Source organism: Acromyrmex echinatior, chromosome 3 (genome assembly GCF_024713525.1).
Source record: "Acromyrmex echinatior isolate Ae372 chromosome 3, ASM2471352v2, whole genome shotgun sequence".
NCBI lineage: Eukaryota > Metazoa > Arthropoda > Insecta > Hymenoptera > Formicidae > Acromyrmex > Acromyrmex echinatior.
The window spans coordinates 21,803,127-21,829,661 of NC_141854.1; the positions used below are offsets into that span (position 1 = coordinate 21,803,127).

Here is a 26,535-nt window from a genome sequence, read left to right on the forward strand (position 1 = left end):
GAAGATGGTGCTCAACTCGAGTTCGAAGACAAAGAGAAGGTAAGGAAGCCAAAGAGAATGGTAGCGATAGACAGGACCAAAGAAATTGAATCCATTACGCGGTAGATCCGACGATGAAATCCTAAAGAGATTTATCTTACGCCGTGCCGATGTTCTCGAAAGTTAAATGTTCTTTTGGGCTACATTACGATAACAATTGGGATACTTTACGATAACAAGAAACTCAATCTGATCGTTTATTATAATGCGAGTAATTCAACATTGTATCACATTGACTTCTTTATTAAAAAATTCAAAGTTTAACAATGAAAAACTCAAGTTTAACAATGAAAAATTCAATCATTTATTAGTATATCTTCAATATTCAAGGAAAGAATGATTGATATTCGTTTATGTCATCAATGATAATTGCAATTTCATAATTCTTACAAAGTCCAGTCCCTTATCAGTTTATAAAATATTGTACATAAATTGCAAAAACTTCAATTCAATTGACATTCGCACAGTTTTTTGCAGTGAATCAAATAACTGATAATAACAAGCTAAAAAGCTTGACAGTGAATAGATTTATGATGTAGTGATAATCATGGTTTCATTTAGCGAAAGGGATGAGAGCCTGGATGGAAGAAGGAATAGAAATTGAATATATTATGGCTGAAGCGTCCCTGTTAACGCAGGGTCGTCTATCTTACTGATTTTCTTGGCAAATTTGTTCGCTCCTTAGGCGATGCATTCATATCGCTTTTAAACTTGATGGAATATTACCTGCTATATAGCGTCTATTATTGTCAAATAAACCTTCCTAAATTTTATGCAGGTTCTTTGTTTCTCAGATAACTTTTATGCATACTTGTCATGTTTATTAACAATATCTTCAGTTTAACTTAATAATTTTCTATACTTGATTAATTTGAACGTAATCTTAATAATTCTTTCAAACGTAATTCTTTCAATGTAATTGTATAAATTATTTTAAGAAAACGCTTGCAACTTTTTTAATTTAATACTTAAAGAGAATACTTGCTTCTTTAGTTTTATTTTAGTATATATGTTTATTATAAATATGTTGTAGAGTATAATAACGACATAAGAAAGAAATGTACATTTCTTATACATTTATATGTATATATGTATTTTTATGCATGCTTATCAAAGATCTCTCGAGGTAGCAAGCTGCCCTTAAGTTATAAGTTATTGGATTAAATATCAGAGAGAGAGAAAGATATATATATATATATATATATATATATATATATATATTTAATTAAAACCACAAATATCTTGTAACGTTAAAAATGTTTTATATGTAACATTCAATATCGGATTGAATATAAGTTTCGAAAAATCTAAATGAGTATATATGAAGTTTAAATATCATAAAACGTTTATTTAAAATACTTTTACAAAATTTCCAATATTTAATCAGAATTGTATACATATATGTATATTAAATATGGAAATTAAAATCAGAAAAAAATGTTTTCAATTTTTAGCTACCCAATGCTCCTCAAAAAAAAAAGTCATAAATGTTTTCTCATTGAAAGAATAATATTAAAAAAAGCAAATTTCAAACATTTTTAATGGCAAAGAATTAAATTTAAACACAAATTGTGAACTGCAGTAGTAAAAAAAAGCGCTACATATTTCTCTCTCGAAATATAAAATACGCGACTTTTAAGTTAGAAAAAATGAGAAGCAATTTATCAAACAAATTAGTTTTTAATTAACTTTAGTCATCTAATTATTATGCTTTTTTAAAGCTTTTGAATTTATAATATCTTTTTTGTTATAAAACAAATTTTATATGTATATATATATGTGTATATGACAATTTCATATAACAGATATAAGATATCAAAAACAATATTTATTAAAAACATCTTAAATGTTAATAAAACCTAATCATTTATAACATAGTGATAATAATTCTAAAAGAAATTCTTAATATATACATATATACATATATACATACACAAAATTAACTTAATTAATAATTAAAAATATGTATGTATGTATGTATATGTATTGATAATTGTTAAAGCCTGCAACTTTTAAATATTTTAGTACGAATATCAATAGTAATATGTTGTAATATAACGGCTACTTTTACAAAATCTAGTAGATATCGTTACATTATCGTCCATTATATTTCCACAGTATTGTTAGCGTTCGGAAGCATTCTCTCAAGAAAGAACGTAATTATAACGATGTTAACATGAATACATTTTAAGAAATTACGTTAATGCACTAGAAAATCCAATTATTGACACGAATAAATAAGAAAAGAGCACATTTAGCGACTTTGTAGGGTGCCCTTATGAATTTCTTGCGTTAAGATTATTTAATGAAAGGAATAAAACGACATGAGTGTCGTTTGAAGGTCCAACGATGCAAAGCGGAACAAAGGCGAGACAAGCAGTCTATTATGTACCGAGTCTAATAACAGCTTACCGGAGCTTACTAAAGCTTCCTGAGAGCTCCTAGAAACGAAATGATTGTTACGGATATCGAACATAGCAAAAAGGTAAAACCAATGAGATTTTTAAAAAATTTGCTAAAGAACTCCTTTTTTTATAGTAATTTCTGTTGTCGTTAATTCTTTATAATAGCGTAAGAATCTGAGAAATCTTTCCGAATTAATCGGCACGATTCGGAAAAGTACATACAAAATGAACATAGAGATGAACTGAGTCAATATTTGCTTAATTTTTAATGTTAAAAGAGTATCCAATCAACTTCTGTTCATATTTATAATAATATTGCTAATAAAAGTATTTTGTATTTTTAAGAAGTTAATTTTAATAGTTTTTATAAAAAAGAGAAAAATTAATATTGATTAATAAAATTAGTTTATCTTAGATTAATGCTATAGATGTAAAAAATATACGTGTTACGTATATATAAATTGTTAGCAATAATGTGTAACAAATAATTGATTTTAAAATAAAAATTCTGCAATTAAAAGAATAAAGTATTTGTAACTAATTATATTTTGAGCGTTTAAAATGAGTGTCATTGTTTTCACATGACCATTTACATCACGCGTTATTATTTATCAATTTGATGGATTATTTGAATTAGTTTATGTATTAATGATTCATTTTCATTATCTTCCGTTTAAATATTTTTCTTTAAAAAGCAAGTTCGTTTATTCAAATAATATCTGTCATTAAATGGAAGTATAATTAGTCAAAAATATCCTACATTATCTATGAATATTGGACGGAAGTAGAACATTTACGAGAGTACTTTGACGAGAATATCGATTAGTGTGACATCGTTATCTTGAAGGAACTATCGACCCGATTTAAGGAGCAACAGAGAAAACACGCGGACGTCAAATATTCAATGAATGAATTCTTGAGTTTCGCGAAGGACGATAATTCGTCGCGCAGCAATAATCGAGAAGATCATTTGTCTTCTTTGAATCACGAATAAAAAGGAAAGAATAATGATCGTCTGGTAGCTTTACCTTTCCGGAGCCCCTTGAGTTACATAGAAGAACACCGGCAGCGTGAATCCTGTATTCTTTGTCGAGTTGTTCGTGTTGTCCTTGAATTTTCCTGCAGACAAAGAATTTATCAGAAAGATTAATTTAAAAGCATCTCTAAAAATAAATGCAATGCATAAGCTTTCTACACACTGCTAAATTAAATGCATTATATTGAATAAAATTACAATGAAAATTGGTTGTCAATAGCTAAAACGTACGTGTAAACATACCATAATAATTGCAAATCATTGAAAGTAAAAATTATCTTTTAATCTTTAAAAAAGATTTGCATAAAAGAATCCATTATTTCAATTTTGCGTATGAAATTACGAAAGTATACGAACAGTTTGGCTGCAGTTTTAGGTGTCTTGGCTACGAGCCTAAATCGCCATAACGAGAAGAAGATGACATTTTCACAACCCACTGATACATTTTTCAAGAAACTCTTAGCCAGTGATTTATAAACTGGAAAAACTTCTCGCATGAGGCAACTTTGGCAATTACGAGAAAGCAAACAATCTTATAAATTAAAGTTTTTCCGCTCGCCTCTTCGCATGATTTTGTGCATGCACTTGTGATCACAAGCACATGACAGACTTGCGCAAGAGCGAACGGGAGATCTCCATCTATCTGGGAAATTCTCCGGAGCTTGACGGCGCTTGGTAAAGTTCAGAAGGGAATTAATTGCGCGGGCGAGAGGTATCGCACGAGCTTTTTTGTCGATTAAGCTGATTTTGAAAGCGGTTGCAGGATGCTTTAACACGGCGCTGGCGATAACATGCTAATCTTGCCTACAAAGACTTTGCTAACGTCGTAGATTGTACATACGTATACAAAACATTCTGCTCGGGGGAATAATATTAATAGAATTGAAAAATATTTTATGTCTTCACAGATATTTTTAAATCTATTAATATAGAATGCCAAAAATTCCTCTCTTAATATACAAAATATTTATTGTAATAATTTTTTTGAGCGCATATAATAAAAAATTTTGTTTTCAGACTTTATTTCAAATGACAAAGAAATAGCTGTAGTAAAAGAAATTTTCAAAATATTCTTTTTTTTTTCATTAAAAGATTAAAATCACTTCTTTTATTATAAATAGTTAAATATAAAACAGATACTTTGTATAATGTTATATAACGATTTGATTGATCGACATCACCAATGTCAATCAATCATATTGTTCAATCTTATATAAAATTTTATATAAGATTAATAATAAAATTGTTATATTTTCAATCTTTGTATAAGCAATATAGATTTTCTTCACGATATTTGTCACATAGATATTTCGATCATTTTAACAATGTTCAACAAAAATATTTTAATAATAATAATTTAAAATTTTTGAAAATAAAGTATTCCAAATTTAAACAAATAATTTACTATTCTCAAATAATAACTATTCTAAAATATTTAAAAATAATTTTGTATAATATATTTACGTCCATTTATCATTTAGTCTTTTTTCAACTTTAAGTTAAAAAATACGTGGATAAACGCGCGCACACAAATATAAGGAAAACAATCTTATTGTCAATCTTCAAAAAATAAAAATATAATATATATTATTGTATGTCTTTGAACAAAATAAATTAAATCTATTCAAACAGATATCTATTAAAACTTATTGCGTTATACTGCTAGATAAACGCGAGACGATGGTAAAAAACAAGATTGTTTAGGGCTTTGAAGACAAAATAAATAGTGAATTATAATAGTTGAATTATACCTATGTCTCATCACGACTGTGATGTACGATTCGTTATATTTTTCATCCCTTACAGTTTTATTATATCGAATTTATAAACATAAGTTTCTTCTCGTTTAATATCTCTCACAATATGTATACTAACATATATATATATATTATATATACTGCAGTAATATACAGTAATATTTTATCGAATAAATTTGCATAAGCGTTATCGAGATTCTCTTTTTCTCCAGACATTCTTTTCAAAAGATTTTCCACGTTGCCAGAATCGATTTAAGTAAAGGTTACCCATTCGATTTCTACCGCAAAGTACCTAATCTTTCTCCTTCGGGTGCACCTATCTCTTGCCTTACCAAGATCATCGTAGCAGCCACAGAATAATGAATATGTAGAAGCTCTTATCAATATATCAAGAAATATTGCATTTATTACTTTTATAACTCTATTATATTTACTTATATTGATCTGTAAATCTGTTAATATCTGTTAATATAATTTATCTCAAATACCTAATACAAATTATAAACAAATTTTAATCTTATATTTTTCACTTATGTAGCTGTCTAAATGATCGTTCATTTGAATGCATGTTCTTTTGTGTATCAGAAACAAAGATTAGGAAATTTCTAAATATTATTATTTCATAAATTTATCAATCTGCATAATCCAAGAGCCAACCGTGAAAGGGTTACCTTATGCAAACACGACGTGAGACGACATCGCAAACGCGAAGGGAGAGCTATGCAAACAACTTCGTATTCGTATACACGTGAAAAAGGAGTCTCTTATCCCGCTGACCTGTTCTCTTTCTCAAGATATTGCTCTTTTTTACTATGTGCAAAGAGGGCGAGAATAATTTTGAAAGGTTTGCAAATAAAATTAAACATGCACATTTGAGAACGACATCATGTTTAGATTTTTAATTTAGAATTTCGTTACAAAATCAATAGGAAATATTTATCGATGTGCTACTCATTCAAGCATTCATCATTAAAATCAATTTAAAATCAAATTAAATCAGAACTCAATTAAAATCATTTCAACATTAAATCTTTAAAAGATCAAGTTGAAATCACGTAGTTATATAAACATGAAATCATTTAAATAATTCGAAATCATTCGAAATCATACGAAATCGTTATTAAATTATTTAAAGTAATTTCAAATTTATAAAAAATCAAAATCACTTTAAAAAATCACATAGGAAATCATAAAAAATTGAAATCAATTAAGTATCCCATTAGTGAGTGAGTAACAACCTCTCCGTATTTACAATAAATCATAGAATTAAATTTCACACAACGATAACATACTACAAAACTTGTGATGCATATTGTAAACTGAAAAATTAGTTTAAAGTTGAAACTTTGATATTAATGAATTAAACTTCATTAAGACGTAATTTTGCTCGTTATATTCACTTATTGTTGAGCATTATGCAGAGTATGCTGAAGTAACGCGATGAAACATTTTTTGATGAGAGTAAAAAGTGTTGCGATAAAATTATATACTACTCCGTTACAGGAACGCCCTCGCTAAATCTTTTAGAAGTTAAGCTCGCATTCCCATGAGAGTAGATTCTAACGTAAAATTAGCGTTTACTCTACGTTTTTAGTTACCTCTTAGTAAATGTTTTATTCGAAAGCCTTTATTTACACAAACAATTCCTTATCTTGGTACATATCAAATTGGCAAGAATTGTCTCTGTAAAAAGAGATTCGCATAAAATAATTTTTAAAAAATCTTACTTTTACAATAAATATAAAACTATTGATCCTAGAACGCTATTACTATTAAATGATATAATGTTACTGATACGGAAAGGAGAAGAATCTGTAAGGGCCGATTTCGGTTCTATCCAAATTTTGTCAAAACTCATAAAAATTTATTTCTCGAGGACAATTATATTCAATTTAAATGATTTTAGCTCAAATGGAAATGGTGATGTTGCCATATTTATTCTGAAATTAATATTTTGAATATACCTGATTTTTTTATTATAAAAAACCTATTAAAAAATCATGATAATCGTGTAGGAAAATGAATCATTCTGGATTGGCAATTCTTTCAATTCTCTTTGCATTTGATATCGATGCTCTTACATATATACTCGTATTAGAATTCAAATAATACGTAGCAATAAATTTAAAAAAAATGATCAATATTTGATTTTCTGTATAAATTATCAACAAATGTGTGTATGCGTGCGTACGCGCGCGCTTACGTTTCTGTATGTGTGTACATCACAGATATATAGACAGATATAAGAATTTCATAGTTCGTGACTCCTGTAGTATTTTTCTGGTGTATGGGGAAAGGGATGTGCGTGTACGCTCCAAAGTACTATTCAGTGGGGTGTTTAATTCACGTAAGTCCCCTCTCATGGATTGTTTGCTTATTGTCTTTATATATTTTTGTGTACCTATATTTTTATGATTTATAATTTTTCATAGTTTTATAGAAAGTTTTTCATTAAACCATTAGATATTCAAAATATTAATTTCGGAATAAATATGGCAACATCACCGCTCCATTTAAGCTAAAATCACTTAAATTAAATATATTATAATTGAACTCAAGAGATAAATTTTCATTTGAGTTTTGACAAAATTTAGATAAGACCGAAATCAATCCTTATAACTCTCCTTTACATTCGAGGAAATAAATCACTTTTAATTAATGTAACACAAGATTTTCCACATTTTTATTTAAAAAATTTATAATTTAGACTTTTATAAACACAAAAACAAATTAACTAGAAAGAAAGAGAGAGAATAAGCACTATCATAAGACACATAAGACACTATCAAATTCAATTCTAAAATGAGACAGGATAAACTTACTGAAATAATGGTACCACTTAAAAAAACATTTTTATAATAAAAAAACATATGACAAATAATGCAATAAGATATATAATAATCAATTCTTTATTTATTATATTCTTTATCTATATTATTAAGTTAACAGTTCTTATGAATTCGAAGATTAAAAAATAATCAATATGTATTTAAAAACAGTTTTTTAGAAATCTAAAATATTTAGAAATAATGGCTTAATTAATTCATACCATATAAATATATGAGTGTTTTAATCTATTTTCTCTTCAAAATTCATGTATCCAAATTCATGTATCCATTTGCATTACATACATTGTATCGTACTTTCTTTTATATTTTTATTGCACAAAGTACAATACCAACTTCTTTTTCTATTTCCCTTTATTCTTTTTCTTTTACTGCATATTATTTCTAATAAAAAAAAACAATTGTAACAGTAAAGAAAAAAAAAGAAAATAGTAAAAAGGAAATAGGGGGAGGAGGGAGAGGAGAAGGAAAAAGGAAGAAAGAGAGAGAGAGAGAAGTAATACGTTATTTCCTACCTTACTCTTTTCTATACAATTATACATCATCTCCACATCAAACTTAGATTAGTATTGTAGGGAGGATTAAAATAGTACTGATTAAAACAATTAATTTACTTACATTTTATAAAAACTTATACAAAAAACTATATAATAAGACAACAGAATATATCGTAAATTAAAAGGAAACTTTTGCATTTTATACATATTAATTTAACAATTCAGATTTTTAAATATCATCAACAATATCTATACAAATGTTATACCAATAAAAGATATTTTAAGAAAAAACTTACGATATAGCATGCAGCAATTCTTGTCGCTGCTTCTCCTTCACTTTTACGCTTCCACCTTCCTCAAGAGCTGCTTGCAATTCTCTTTGCAAGACTGCCAATTTGCGACGCTCACCCTCCAAAAGTAACGAAGTAACCTGAAACAAAATGAAGAAAGAATTATTTGCTATTTCGTTGAATGGCAATAATAAAATTATATAGTAAAATAAATAAAATTTTTGGCTTCTTGATATGTAGCGTATCTCAAAATAAAAAGCAAAAAAGCAAATTGATTGTCAAAAGACAACTTTATTTAATTGCTATGGAACACTATTTTACTAATTCTCTCTCTCTCTCTCTCTCTCTCACACACACACACACACACACACACGCGCGCGCGCGCGCGCGCGCATTTCTAGGAATGATAGATTATTAATCAGAGTTGTGTTGTATACTTCAAAATTGCGTTTACACGGAATATTTATGTATTTCTGTTAATTTATACGAATTTTTTTCATGTACAATAAGTAATGTAAAATATGTAAATTTATTATAAATTGGAAAACAATACAGAAAAAAAGCAATTAAGTTTTATGAATGTTAATATATTTGACATTAATATTCATAAATAAAAATAAACAAGCTTCAGTATAGTCCGGTGCAACAATAAAGAACACAGACATGATCAATACTATCTAAAGATTATCAATTAGGTCATTTAAAAAGTATCCGCGGATTTTTTGTTCAATTTTTGAATGAAAAAACCGCGGATACTTTTTAAATGACCCAATACATAAATGACATGAAAACATAGTTCACATAGTTTACATTGTACGTATACATGTAGATATTAGATTATATTATTATATATTTCATGCATAATGCATAATCTTGCTATTAGCTACGCAAAATAATGATATTATAATTCGAAGAAAGATATAATTATAGAAACGTAAAATTATTTTCTGAAATAATTATTCTCTGCATTAAATTATTATGGTAAAAAATTTTTTAAAAATTAATATTGCAAAAATTAATTTCTGCAAAAATTCGATATTATTTTGAGCAAGGTGATTTATTTGCTTCGTGAAATACATAGATACTAAATAAATTTTTAGCGAAAAAGTTAATTCTTGTTATAAATCAAGATAGAGTAGACCCTAGGTATATAAAAGGCGCAAAAGAAGAAACTGCAGTATTACTTTTACCATCTGAGAACGCATATGATAAAAAAGAGATGTTGAGAATTTATCAACTGATGGCAATACAGTTTTTTTTTTCAATAATCACATGTTGGTATAAATTTTTAACATTTTAATTTATCAACTATCGATATAAAGCTACCAAACTCAAATTAATTTAAAAAATAATAAAATAAAATAAGTCTTTGAAAATAATAAAATAAAATAAAATATACCTAATAAGTAGTATCATAAATTTTTATATAACATAAATAATATATCAGTAAAAAATGTCAATTTATAAAAATCTAATTTATTCTATTTAATTAAATAACAATAATAACAAATGCGATTGAACGCACTAGTGAGCATTAGCGCCTACTAAAATTATTGTGCACTAATCTATTCTAAAAGTAAATATTCAAATGAAAAACTGCTCGATACATATTTTATCAAACAGAATAAAATTTCTTGTATTAAGAATTTTGTGATTTAATATGTTTCTATTATTTATTTTAACTACGAAGGGATGCATAAATTCAAACTGTAAAAGAAATAATCTTAAATAAGGAAAATCAAAAATATAATGTACATTACATTTACACGCGCGCGCATATACACACACACACACACACACACGCACACACACACGCACATGCACGCACAAATCTAATATACAACGCAGTTCTCCAAGGAATGTTCTAAGAACATCCAAAGGAGGTCTCCATGATTCTTTAGGATGTCTTTCAAAGAATCATGTAGGAAGTAAAAGTTTTATATACACTCTTATAAATAAAAAATATAATAATTGCATTAAATTATTAGGTGTTGGAATTAATTCGTAGCGTTTTACAAGTGATGGGAAGTACTTTCATTAATGTATTTTTTAATGCTCATGTGAAATAAATAACATTCTTTCATTAAAAAACGCTACGAATTAATTCCAACACCTAATATAAGACTAGCTTGAGCGGCGCAGCTTTCTTATTACACTTTCTACTAAAAAGCATCAATTATGAGCACAAACAAAATTAATAGGTTAAAGAAACGAGTTCTTTATAAATGCTTCGAAAAAGGACAGCGTAAGAAACCTCATGTTTTTATTTATACCTCGTAACGATTTCAGTTTCCCTGCTGCGTCCACGAGCACGATAAATCGTACAATACGCATCAAACGCGCTCATTCGAATTCACGCTTAGCTCGCGCGCGAAAACATCTCATATGCAACGACGCGTGCAAATACGCACGCGCGCACGTGTATACTTAAATCATTCATATACTTGTAACACAAGTATTGGTCCACGCGTGCAAGCATATATATGTATACGCGCATATATACGTGAGCGAAGAGATGCCTGAATAGATAAAAGGAGATACGAGCCGCTTGCCGCGACGACTCGCCCCTAAGCTCGTTGTGCTCGACGGAGGATATGAATGTACTCTATAATTGGCCGAAAGCACTGGACTTCCTACGATTGTATGAGTTATTATTGCCAGATTATGCTAATTTCACAAGAGAGATGAAAGCTTGCGTGGATGCGCTCACGAATGCGTATCGTGTTGCTCTGTTCGTTGGCGCACCACTGTTAACTAGTAGGTAGTCAACTACTAGTTGTCCTAGGTAGTCAACTACTACACTGTTAATTATCTCTCCCATTGAGAGATAATTAGAGTAAAATCGAAAGATATCTTTAGGATGTTTTACATTCTTTGTCCCTTTTTTATATTATATACAATTTTTTGTACTTTAATCTTTTTCTCTTTAAAAAAAAAAATTAGAAGTCAGATAATAAGTGTAGAATAATTGTAACAGAAAGATATCGAGCTGTTGTAAGAATTTTAGTTAAATGATATATACAGAAAGATAAATAATTAAATAATCATCGATTTCCATGAGAAATTATTCAATTAATTAATCGCTAGCAGTCAGATATTGCATCATTATGAAATATTATACGTATATATTTTTTTTAATTGATATTTTTTTAAATTCTTTTTTATTATAATAGGTTTTATTTTAATTATTATTTACATATTTTCGTTTTAATGTATCGAGAGGATAAATTTTGTTAAAAAGTGCTCCATATATTGTATGTTGTTTGCACTGCGGAGATATATGTGTGCATAGCAATCGCAAAGGATTAGAACCATCTAATACTTCGTGGCCGCATCGCGCATATTGAACATTTGTATTCCAAGTTGGAATTTAAATTATATCGCATCGTAGCTAATATAAATAAATTCGATCCAAGTACGTAGTATTTATAGTACATAGTATTTATACTATAAATTATATGATAAATAAATCTTGATACATTTTTGTACGTATAATAAATAATGATTTAGAGTTTATCTCGATTCACGCATCGCAATTTAAAAAACGTGAAATACACGATAATAAAATTATAGCTACTCCAAGCAAGTCCAAGCAATTGTTTCGTTTGCTTTGCAATGCAGTGTTAATAAAACGGAAATTACTACACTTGTATGTACATTGCTGCAGCATTACAGAAGTTTTGTCCAATTGGCGGATTAATATTTTTGTATATTTTATTAATACGCATAAAAGAAAGAAAAATAATCTCTGACATAGAAAAATACAATTTCTTTCTTTTAATAGAATAGTTTTCAAAGTATAACAATTTTAAAAGTACTTGGAGGAAATATCGAGATCGTGACATATCTATGATAAAACCTCATTACATCACAAAAAGCTTCAAATTGAGTCAGTTACAAATATTGCGTTATGATTAATCACACGCATATGTTAGTAGATAGATTTGAAGAAAGAATTCGAAAGAACTTCTTTGCAGTAAAAATTTCAGTCCATATACGTGCTTGATTATAATTAAACATTTATTTTGACAGGCATGCGGATAAATACATTTATTCCATTTTAAGATTTCGTTATTTTCATTTCGCTATTTTCAATTGTTTGACCGAGTGTCATAATAAGGTATTTTTGAAAGAAATCAATTATGCAGAATTAAATTGTTATCGATAATTTTTCTCAAGAAATGATATCTAGATCATTGAGATGTCTTGGCTCTCTTTGCAAGAGAACTTTTTCTGAGAGATGTAACTTTTCTTCAGATTATTATCAGTCGAAAATCACAGCAGTGCAACGTGTCGATTATGTTCACGCGATCATCGGAAGTTTCCATACGCCACCGAAATCGGAACGTGTACAAGTGTGCTCGTTGCCAAAGCTTCGTTATTGCAGATCAGACTATCTTAGTTTGAGCGAAGTTCAGCGATAAGTCAGCTTGAATTGCCAGTTTCGTGGTAATACGAGTGTCAAATCAGACTTGGTCAGCATAAACTTTTATTGGCAAAGTCATCAGCGAATCTGAACTATCCTAAAAAGAAATTTTAACGAGACCGAATTGGAAGCACCGCGTTATTTAGAAATATCTATAATTAACTGTTTATTAAATATTCTTAGTAATTCTTCCTTGACAAATATATATATATATACACGAACATTGTTTATTACCTCACCTAATAATGAGTCTTTAACTTGTCATTTTGTTTTCTATCACGCGTTCCTTTATTGGAAATAAATACAAACTTTAAATTAAAACATTTCCATTAGATTTTCTAAATCGCGCCGGCGGATGCACCATGTTGCATCGTAAAACGGATATATGATGGTGCAGGGATATGATCGTCTGTCGAAATAAAACTACGCAATTCCTTGGAGCACTGACTCCGCTTATTAAAGATAAAGATTGTCGCGATACCATGCTGATTATGAGTGCACCAAGCAATTATCCTGTCTATCGTAATCGCGCATTCTTGCTAACTATTTGCGGACATTACGCTGATGCGTATGTGTGTGTGATCGAGATTGAGAAAATAATCGTAGTTAGAATGTTGCACACTTATGCAGCTGCACAATTATGCAGAATTAAATTGTTATCGATAATTTTTCGCAGCACTTATGCGCACAAGCAATTTCAATGGAATCTGTGAAATATCGGTACCACGAATTAATGTTTATGCATATTACGTGCATAATGAGAAATCTTTATGGTGATGCTCAATCGTAACATAGGTAATCGCGGAAATCTTAAACATACATTAATTAAACTAAAAAGTCAGCATATGTATAATATAAAATAACATAATAAAAAATAATAAGCTTCCTATAGCTTTTTTAAAGCTTCACTTTTCTTAATTATCCAATCAGAGCACGCAACCGCATAATTACTTTAAGAACCTTCGTGGTTTAATTTTCAGTAATACGTAACTCTATGTCATTATGAGTAATTTCATGTCACGATATGATTAGATTGGTAACACGCAAAATTCTTACCAGATACTGCAAAGGATACTTCTTATAATTAACGCGTTTCTTAGATATTCGGTAATTTTACGATCTGATGCATTACTAATTTTTATAATATATAAATTCTATTATGCGATTTTAATTTCTAAAAATTTTGTTGGACTCATGTATGTTGTTCTCGAAATAATTGATTCAAGTGAAGCAAGCGTCAATTTATTTTACCAGCGGTAAATTATAAGTTTCAATTTCGCTTTCGATTAGTTTGATGATCTTCTCAACCGCGATTCTGTCACGCTGAAACATCGCGGCGGTTAAAATGGAAAATCATCCGTGATGAAACGAATTAACCGGTAAGTCCATAGAGAAAGCTAGCACGAAGAAACGGTGAAGAGAGAAATTTCGCTATTGCTTACTCGTACAATCGTATTTAAGCGAGTGTAATTTGTGCGCGTAACATTTAAACGTAATTGATAGTCCAATGGCATACAAAATTAAATATCACTAACATGTACATTTTGTAATAAAAAAGAGAACATATAATTGCAACATATCATAGTGATTAATCTGGATCTGCTCGTTTCTTTATGATAAATCTCCAGAACTCTCTCTCTCTCTCTCTCTCTCTCTCTGTCTCTCTCTCTCTCTTCTCTCCCCTCCCCTTCTCTACTCTCCTTTCAATCTTTAATTTTTTCTTCAGGATTATTATTTACTTATATATCATTGGCGTTCATGCCACCTATTACGCCATAAATTAAATTGCCCCAAATAATCGAACATAATTTCGATTTCATTACTGTAGCAATCTATAATTAACAAAATTATCAAGTGAAACAAATCTCGCAAATACGCAAACAATTTTATAATTATACAACTGCAAAATTTAATAAACAAAAATTTATATTTCGATATAATAAATTATTAAACAATTAATTTTTATTATGTATACACCATAAAAATTAATCTGCTTCGAAAACATATTATTAAAAGCAGACGATTAGAAAGTAGCAAAATATATACATGATGTTTGATATCACATTATTGCATGAGTGATTGAGTCTATTGTTTAAATTTGCTACAAGAAGATTGTTACGTCATTATAATAAAATATAAGACATGTGTCCATGCAACATAGTATAAGACAATTTGTATGAAAGCACACTTTGATTTGTCAGCATCAAGTCAGCAAATTTTACATAAGAGAATCAGCAAACTTGTCTACTAATAATGATAACGAATCTTTAAACTTGGACAAAATGTTCAAGAAATGACATTCGCTCATTTTTTTAAGAGCTCCTACAACGATTCTTCGTGCTTTTTTTACTAAGTGAAAACATTCTTAGATTCACGGACCGTATCTACATGGATTCCAATGATATAAGTGTGAACAAAACTTACGAAATATGTTCGCTTTTTTTCTTGATCTTATTTCGCTTTCGGCGACATGATATTCCGAATAATTTCGCAAGATAGACCATATGTCCTATAAGTTGTCGAACGAGTATCGAATGTGAATTATAGCGGTGAGAAATGGAAGTTCAGTAGCGTTCAATGTCCTTCGAAAGTATAACTCTGTTCTTTGCATCACACATCTATATATACCTCATCGTATGTATTAATTTATTACGAGCGTATCGATCAATTAAATTGATGCTCATTAAATGCTGATAATGACGACGAAACATCCATTGCATAAGTCATATCTTCGGCTGTCATCAAATTATATTAAAATGATCTTAATTTATTCGATTCATCATGAAATGTCGTCACATGGCTACCTTTAGTCTGTTATTATGTTATTCGTTTATGATCGTGCAGTTTTGTTAATTACTTTGAAAATTATAGTTTCTTCTTTTCATTTCTGTCTTCTATAAATTTATTTATGCAACGATTCAAATTTTCACATCAACTTTTTGCCACAAGAAAATTTTTTATTATTTAACTTTTTTTAAACAATTTTTTTAATCATCAGTTTGTTATATTTTTTCGTGCTCGCGTGCGTATTTTTCTATTTATTTAATATTTTTATTGATACTAGTTATACACTTTTCTAAATTATTGATTTTTTTATTGAATTATAAAAAAAAATTCAAATAATCAAATATTTATTTTATTGTCGTAAAAATAAATAAAAAGGCTGCAATAGACATAAAAAGTAAAATAGAAGAAAATGTGTTTGAAAAGAGCAATGCAAAAATTCTCGAAGCTAAGTGTTGACAATTAACATCTGATTTTACTAGAATTTCATTCGTTAAAACGCGGAGAAAGATGTAACAGTCGGATTGATCACAACAGGGAAGAGAGTGCAACGAACGAACTTTCCTTGGTCGTTTCAGTTTCAGATGGCTGACTGTTGTACCAGAACCGATACGGATTTTCTGGGTCGAGCCTCTCACTGGCCTACACTACAATCGCAGGCAAAAGTGACCATTGAAATCAGCCAGTGTACTCTCAAGTGAATGGATAGCTAATCCTGGATCGAATGTATTCTCACCTTCAACAAGGATACCGGAGATCGAGTATTAAGTTATTTTCTCTTTCCTGATTGTTCTGACTTTCAAGGACTTTTCGCTTTAACAAACATAATATCTTAGAAATTATTTTAGTTTCACAAAGCTTATTGAGTGATCCTTTACACGTTTGAGTCAAATAAATAAACTTCTCATATAAGTCTTACCTCTAATTGTACTCCGAAAAGATCTCTCGATCTTCCAGGTCTAGGAGCATTCAATTCTTGCATCTCGGATTCTCGTTCTACCAATCCCATTTCTTCAAGATACCTAAAAACACAAATGACAAAATTTAAAGTTTACAATTGCATTTTAATTTGAATTAAGTTCTTTCTATTTTTATCAATAATAACAATCTGTCTTAAATGAATATAATAGAAAAATTAATATAAAAACCAATACAATCCAATATTACGACAACTTTGCCAAATTAATGCATATTAAAAATATATTATAAAATTTCATCGATTGGCAACGCTTTTTTTTTATTAAAATAATGTTACAATATATGTATTTTATTAATCGTGATGGCAACAAAATAACGCAAATAGCAACGTTACAGTGACTGAATTTAACAAATATGCTTTTCTCTCTTCATAATGTATTATATCCGTTTCTAATTTCTTCTGCTTTTATAAAACGGTTAAGCATCATAAAAATGATATGTAATATATCATAAAATGATACATATAGCGAAACTAAATCAAAAGTTTTCTCAAAGAAACTATAGTAAACTGGTAAAATAAACCAACTGTAACAGAAACAAGGTGAGTTTGATATACGAAGCATTCTGCAGTGAAACATGAATCATTCGATGGAGAAAGACATAACAGTTATAAACGCATAAATGTCTGTAAGCATGACAAGCTCCGAAAAAAAAAATCTAGCTTTTATGAAAAGGAAATTATAAAATAATAAAAATCATCGAAGTAGTAGAGAGTCAAAAAAGTCCTTCTGATGAATATAAATATATTTTTAAATAAAAAGTTGATAAAAATTTATAAATTTTTGATGATGATGTATAATGTGTAAAATAGTAGAAAGGCATTAATAATTTATATCGACTTTAATATTATATTGACTTTAATTATATAACAAGAAATCAATTTAATCATAATCAATTTAAATGTTAAAATATAAATATGTATCTTGAAAAAATATTGTCATTATCAAGTTTATTTTATTGCTACTCATTTATATAATAATTTTATTTGGTTATTATAACATAAAAACTTTAATATAAAATCAAGGTTATTTTGGCTATATATACAAGTATTAAAAGTATTAGCTAAAAAATCAGTTAGGAAAGTCAACATTAATTAATATTCGCCAAAACATTTTTATCTATATTTTATTTTTATGAATACCTGAAATAATCTGGAAAAAAACAAAATAAATAATTTAGCTTATAATGGCTTTATACAGCAAAATGACCATATTTTACTGCAGTTTTAAGTAAATAATTTTAAACAAAAGTAACTTTTTTCTTGTACAAATATTTATTAGGATTTTATTAGTATATATAAAAAAATTGAATTTAATTTGTAATGCTATGACTTTATAAAATTTGCAAATAAATGATATTGGAATTCTAAAGACGATTAGTCAGATTGTAAATAGCACTTACACACAGACGATTTACGTGTCACTGACATATCATTACGTACTACTCAACTACTACATCAATATCTCACACACATATAGGTATATACATAAGTATAAAGTTTTATATAGCACGTAAGTATAAAGTTTCGTATAACAATAACGTTTTAATTAAACACCCAAGTCCAATTTTAAGAACTCCGCATTGTTTCTTCGTACAAACGTACTATATAATCTGTAGACTACTATTTCGTAAATACAGATTGCACAGCTTTTATTATTATAAATCAAAACTTATAAAAAGAAGAGCATAAAACCACAGCACAAATTATATTAATTATATATTAATTATATATATTTATTATAAAGCAAATATTGTCACAACGTGACAGCTCGTTAGACTAATTGTAAGAAATAGTAAAGAAGATCTCAATTTCTTGAAATCTTCATTTTTTTGTTATTCTCAGCATAAACTCAAATCTCACAACCACGTATTATATTAATGCGTATATTTTAATCCCAGAAAAAAATTTTTTAATCAGTAAAAGAGGAAAAAAGTAATTGTTATGCAAAAATTATATGGTTTAGTCGATTGTATAGATTACTTTAGGATCCCTTAAGAATTAAATAAACAAAAAAATTGTGAATAACTTAAATATATGTATTATTCGGGATCTACAATAGAAGTTGTAACGATCGTAGGGTCTTAAGTAGAAAATTAACAAATCATAGTCGATTATTTTTCTCATATTCGATTGTGATTGGTTAATTTTCTACGATTTAAGACTCTATGAACGTTACTTCTATTGTAAACCCCGTAAAAAGAATTGCTCAAATTTTACACTGATACTCAAACGTAAAAGTAAAACAATTTATAAAGTCTTTTTTTGGGATTTCAGTTAATCCTTAAAAAGAGTATTCTGAAATTCTTATATTTTCTCTTTTCCGCTAAGTGTGCAAAACTTCGAAAGGTTACGCTCTTCCTCTCATTTCACACACGATACTTTCACGTAAACGCTATTACTCCGTTGGCATTTAAAACAATTACGACGCGGTGTCATTACTGTGACGCGGCGCCGGGAATATCTCGACGCGACGCGACGCGACGCGACGCGACGCCCGCGCCGCACCATCGTCAAAACGTGCGAAACACTGCGCATTGTCTGGCAATCCGACACCGAGAAAACAATAAAGCCAAGCAAGAGTGAAGTGCTACGATGCTCACAAGAAGAATCAACTGTGTCGGCATATAACACTGGCAAAGTTTCTCGCGACGTGAATCATCACAGCAGTGTCGAAGTATTCGCGGATCGGTGGAGGCAAATGACGATGATTTCGACAACGTTAGAAAAGCAGAATCGCGTGATTTTACGAGTCACGAAAAGCGTGTTGATTCAATCAAAGAAGAAGATCGATGTACGGCTGCACTAGAGGAAGAGATAGGATGGGAGGAGGCAACGCGTCAGCAGGATATGCACCGCAACAATACGTCTGGGTAACGCGCACGAACAATGGACGATATGCAGCGCGTACGTCCTTGTACCGTTATCTCGTTCTCCACGGGATTATCCGCTAATTATTTGCAATTAATCGCAGAGCCATGCGCGCGCGGCCGGGAACGACGCTCTAGGACAGCATCGTCCTCCGTCGTCGCCGCATCGCCGCATGGACGGCGTGGGTGCGGATGACGATCTATCGTCTATCGCGTTACTACATCGGTTGTTAACGAATCGGCTATAACGAACGTCGTTGTGCGCCGAACCTAATTGCTTTCACCGCATAATTTGTAATTGCATTATTATCTCATTTCTGTGAGCGTTTTAATGCGTTGCGCAATTAGGCAGATACATAATTAATCGTTAGCGACTGCTAGGCTATCTTGTTCCGCGCCTTATCCTACTAGCACATCGCGTCGTATTACCTTGCTCTGCAAAATGATTACATTTGCTATAATTTTGTTACGTCTCACGTGATCATTTCTTTTATTTATATATATATATTCTTCCTTACTGTTGAAATTGAACTCACTAACGTCACTAACGTCGCATAACGTGTCGGCTCAAAGACACGCTTAAACAGTTTCGAAAATATCCTTCAAACTTTTAAATGTTTTTTAAACTTAATTTAGTTCAGTTTCAAATGCTGCTTCTCCCAATTCTGTAATTTCCAACTGCAAATTGGTACTGGTTGCTCCACTTCCCATGACGAAGTTAATTGAAGAGTAAAACTTCCTGTTTTCCGACAGGAATGTAAAGGGAACTGGAGTCATCGGTTACCAACGGTACAAGCTGTGTGTAAAAGGATTTATAGAGTTTTCGCGTAGCGAGACGTGGATTCTCCCGGCCACACGGTGCCCGCACACACACACACACACACACACACACACACACACGTGAAGAGCTGGAAGCGGAAGCAGAAAACGACGATGCACGCTGGAGGAGGCGAGTCAGTCCTAACGGGATCGCGATACGGATCATTAGCGCTGTTTAATCTACGAGCGAGCATTCTAACGCAACCGCGCGTCGGAGCGACGTATTGTAAAATCAACTGCGTCACGGGAAGGAATAATCCTCTCTTCCTTCAATTTCCGCGCCGACGAAGCGTCTCCTGAGTCATCATCAACGTCACGTGATTTCCGCTACTGTGAAACGTTAGAGTTTTACGAACTACGATTTACTGCGACGCGCAATGCCGTGTATGTCGTCGTCTATTCTTCTGCTTCCTCAAGAAGTTGTTTGATCTGAGAAGACGTACTAAAGCGTAGTTACTAAAGAAACCATCAGAAACACACGATACTTCGCTTTGCTGCATTCACTCAGATATATCAGCTAATTGCGCAAAACGATCATTAGCGATGGATTCTCCAATCGATAGGAAAGGACGTTTTTGCAAGAGAAAGAATAATTAAAGTCGGATACCGTTAGTATCACGCAGCGTTCCCTAGTGTAAACAACGAACGCCACCCCTCCTGTCATATCCGATGCGAATGCACCGCTGGTCTACCGGACGATGGGCAAATAATAAGCAGTAATGACAACGTGGTGGATGTTAAATGTGCCGGCACATCATAGCCGTGAGTCTAATCGCAACCGGCGATCTTGACGAGCCATATCGTTGAAACTGCCATCCCTCTTTTACACTCACTTATCTTTTACCCTTGGCCTCATGTAAACGTCACAAATGTCTACCATACAATGGTAGATCGGCATTAACATATTATATACTTCGTATAAACCCTCATCCTCCTCGTCTGACAAAACATGGTCTAATAAAAAAAGCTGTTGATGGAAGTGAATTTTATAATATCGTAAGTTTTAATCTTTAAAATTAGAATTTAAAAATTTACACAGATATTGCGATACTTTCGATTCGTATGATAAATTCTCTTCTAAAATTTTATATTTTATTCCAACGCGTTTTTTCTTCTTCTTTTTTTTTTGTAAAAAGAAATAAAAACGGCGCAAATTTCCGCTTCGTAATAACGAGAGTACGTAGACTTATCATGATGCACAAAAGCTTATCACAGGTTAAATACGTACCTACTCCTAGAAAATGCAAGGAAGGTTAGTAGGAACAGGCGGGAATATTTTCATGGAATTGCAAGACTTGCATTAGCGTGCTCGTCCGTAGCCGGCTTCCGAGAACGCCCACACGTCCGTCAGCACGCGAGTCGGTTGATTTTGTTAAAGAAGACCATGCAAATGCGCGGTTTGCATTTATTTTCTGCGCTTATTCGCGAATGGAAACGAAACTATCGCGTTGACCATCGGATAAGGAAAAGACCATAGGGTTACCTAGCTTTAATAGCGGTCACGCAGTCCTTTCGATCTCTAACGCGACGATATCGAATCAATCGAGCCTTTTTCGTCAAATGTTAATCGCTTCATCAATAATACGTGGCACTTCTTCCCAGTTGCTAGAGGCGAGAAAGACAAAATCGATAAAACCATCATCATGGCCGATGATATCGCTGAAAAATGATGATATTAACATTACCGGTAGTTTCAAGTAGGTCGCAACTGTTGAGATAAACGAGCCGATCGAGACCAGTGACCACTCCTTGACCTAGACGTCTCGACATTAACCTGGCCCGACCTACTCTTCATCCTGATCTTGTCGGAGCACAATGTCACGAGGACGCATGACTATAAAAGTTAAAAAGTTTGTATCCCTCTCAAAGAGACCTCTCATAGGTCACCATCGGTATCACACATGTTTTAATTTGTGCGTTTACGAGATAACATTATTTAATGCAGCATATCACGCAATTCTGTTATATAATTACAGTACGAAAAAAGAGATATCTGTGATATCTTTAATATCAGCTTATGTATTTCATTTTAATTAAGAAATGGTATAATTATATACGCAACTTCTATAAATAAATGTGATGCATTTCCTTGTAATATACAACTGAATATTTTGTTACATCGTATTCTTCATGCCTTACCGTTTTTCAAATTAAACTTATAAAAGTATTTCAAATTTTAAGTCAAACTTTTTTGTCGATAATAGTTTTCCTCTCATTTGTACAATGCACATTGACTACATGTTTTCTCATTTTGATTTTGTTTTTATCCTTATATTATGAGTTATATTTTTTTATCTAATTCGAAATAAACTATTCAAGAACAATTTCATATCAAATATCTAAATCTATTTTTATAGTAACCTTTAATGTAATAACTGCTTTAAACATTTTACATCTGAGCTATAAAAAATTAAGTAAGAATAGCTTTGAATATAATAGCCATATGATGACTATTATATAACAATACCATTCCCCTCCCCCGCCTCTCTCCGCGAATTACTCATAAATCCATCACCCTTCTGCGAGAAGTATTATTTATTATTATAGCACGAGTCTTCAAAGGTTTGTATTCTATACAAACCCATGAACATATCATTATTATATAATACTTTTCAAGAAGAGGGGAAGATAAAAGAAAATAAAATTACCAAGGTATATATTAAACAAACGATAAATATTTTTGCATTTATATCTTCGTATTATAAACAATGAAAAATGCAAGAAAGAAGTATGTATTTGTTACACATATGCTGAATATATAGTTTCTTTGAAAGAATCTAAACCAACGTATACAAGATAAAATAAAGAAAATTATAAAATGTAAATTTATCCTAAATACGTGACAGCGTAACATCAATTTTATTTAAGGTAACTCGAAAAAAGTATTTTCTTATATAAAGAGAAACAGAACAATGGCAAAAAAAAATAACATTAATATTTAGACATCAACAAATACACGATAATAATTATTTCAAATGAAGTCTTATTTCGTAAGTTTTTATATGTCATCTTTCATCACTTAAATGCCATCGAACCCTCATAGCGACCACGAACAGCTCTAATAGAATGCAAAAGGGTAACCGTTGACAATTCGTTAAAATGCCAACGACAGGCTAACTTATACGTAGCAGATGTTGATTCAGTTCGGATTAAAAATAAACGATATTTACAAAGAACTTAGTCAATTATCTGTTTAAGAATTTTGGAGATTAATTCCATCATTTTCAGAAATTTTTTTTTAGCTAATACATTATTTTTATATTTACAATGTTAATCAAATTGAACGAATATTTATATAATAACATAAATACTTTTTTCTTCTTAAAATTTCTATCGGTATTAAAAAAAAGTATATTCTGGTTATATTTTATTGATGACTATTATCCACCAAAAAAGATCAGTATCGCTTTCCAATAATTTGTATCCAAATATATGTCAAGATAATTGCAGGTCTTACGAAAATACAACTAGATATTTCTATTATATTATATTATTTGTTAAATAGTCTTAAATTTCTTCAGCAAAAGCAAATAGCTCTTATAAGAGATGATATAAATCCTGTTTAAAATTTTTACTAAAAAAAACCTTATCCCGTATTTAGGCTGTTTTAATATAGTATATTGCAGCCAAGGACCGCAAGTGAGAAAGCTATAAGAAAGACAAAAATCTATGAACGCCATCATGTCGTAAAGTCTTTCGCAATAAGCGAGCAATAAGTGTGATGTACGTGTGCACACGCGCGCAGATGTGTGTGTGTGTGTGTGTGTGTGTCTTCGTCCTTCTATATATTTTACTTTTTTCACTTCGATATCCGTGCGTCTCTTCGCTTGTACAAGAATCGTATGTGAGAAAAGTAAACCCACTATATATGCGTTTACACGGGACGCGATATCGACACTTCATAAACCAGGAGGAAGTCGTACTTCTCGGCTACACGTGCACCTTAATAAAACGAATATATTTCGTCGTTGTCATCGCTCGCCTGTATGAACATACGAAAATATCGATTAGTCGTACTTCGCAACGAGTTTGTGCGAAAACATCCTTAACAATGGAATGATAGACGTCTAATGCCGATGGAATTGCCCCAACAATCATATTTATATTACCTTATACTGACATCACACATTTAAACATTTGTACTGCTTATGAATACAATTTAATATTTGATTTGACAAATTGTTTTACATTTGTTTGACATTTGTTTTAAATTTTATTTAAAGCAATGTAATTCGATACTCCTTTTTATAATTATTTTTTCTTAATTATAAATTCTACATTGATTAATTTATTTATTTATTTATTAAACAAAGAACAATTATAATCTATATGATACAAAGTGTGAAGTAGGAATAAGAAAGAAAGATCTTCAAATTTATATATATATATATAAAGGAAGAGAAAGCGGTCACTGGTTGGTCTTCAAACGAAAAAAATACATGAGAAAACATGAACATGGTGTAGTATCGGCACCTCGTAAACAAGAGTGTTGTCTCATTGTCGAGTGTATACACTGTAATAAAACGACTTGATGAGGTGCATCGCCATCGCCGTGAGTCTTCGCAGTGTTTCTTCCGGAACATAGGCTCTTAGCGTACACGAAAAGAAACGCATAGGAAACGTGTAGACATGACGTGTATGCGTTTAACTAGCAGACACTTAGCTATCGTCGTAGCACCGAGAGCGGACAAGAATCGCGCCTCGCTTGCACACATGGTTACGCTTCGAGTCTCTTCGGTAACAAGGATCGAAAGACCGCGAGTGTTGGCAACAAAGGAGGATAAGAATGAGAGAGGTCGATGTTCCTTGACGAAAGCTTCGCGACCTTGTCCGAATAAGCATTGATTCGCATCAAAGGTTAATTACCAGAATGTCAATCGCGGTAATCTGCCAATCTGATCGAATTTCATTTTGACATACGTAAAAACCGATATTATATTAAAAATCAGATCAAAGTTAAAAAATAGAAAAATCGACAATATCATTTGTATCTCAAAATATTTGATTAATTCTATCAATTTTATTAATTAATCGAACAACTTGACGTAACAATATATTATGCCACGCACAACAAAAGGTAATCGCAGGTAATTGAAAAAGAATATAAATTATTAAAAGCTCCTCCTCTCTACAGCTTTTAAATTTATTAATTGCACCTCTGCAAGCTCTTTTTTTTAATGATTATTTATGACCAGGAAAAAAGAAATGATTCAGAATCATTTGCGACAGAAATATGTGATAATGTCAATAATGATTTAAATAATGTTACGCAAATAATGTGGACGTTTTTAGATAGTTTTTCCACTTGGTACTTTTTTCATTGCACTAATCTTCATCGGTTAAACAAGCGTCTCAAGTTTCCCCGAGGAATATTCATCTTCTTGCACCTTCTTCAGCCTACCACCAAGTCCACTAACAATAAGTCTGCACGGAGAACGTGGCGCAAAGCGAAGGAAGGAAGTTTTCTATCGATCCATGTTTTGAGGTCAGGGCGCTGCGCCAGCACTGCGGCTACCAACTACCGAAACCAAGCTTCACCAACAATGTGCTCGTCTTTGCCATACCAGACTTCACGTATATTTCAGTTGTCAATCCGATGACGAAAAGAAATCATTTCGCAAAATTTTAGTATAATTATATATATTGAAGAAATAATCTTTATTGAAATAAACTATACGGTTATCGACCATTTGTAATTTGCATTAAAATAAAAAAGATCATAAGTGACAAAAATAAAAATTTTAAAAAGATAATCAAGAAAAAATATTTTTCTTAATTCATTTAACTGAA

At 30.7% G+C, this 26,535-nt stretch overlaps 1 protein-coding gene across 3 annotated transcripts in view; it reads right to left on the reverse strand.

Annotated features, from left to right (window-relative positions):
• Nucleotides 1-26,535, reverse strand: part of LOC105143271 (uncharacterized) — a 51,482-nt gene that overhangs the window by 20,859 nt on the left and 4,088 nt on the right. The window contains exons 4-7 of one of the 3 annotated variants that reach the window (XM_087404834.1): nt 17,000-17,102; nt 8,877-9,010; nt 3,473-3,563; nt 1,851-2,480 (exon numbers count right to left, since the gene is read on the reverse strand). In XM_087404834.1, the coding sequence (XP_087260960.1) occupies nt 2,448-2,480; nt 3,473-3,563; nt 8,877-9,010; nt 17,000-17,102 (361 nt within the window). In that variant the 3' untranslated portion in view covers nt 1,851-2,447. The other 2 variants (XM_087404835.1, XM_087404833.1) reach the window with 2 other exon arrangements.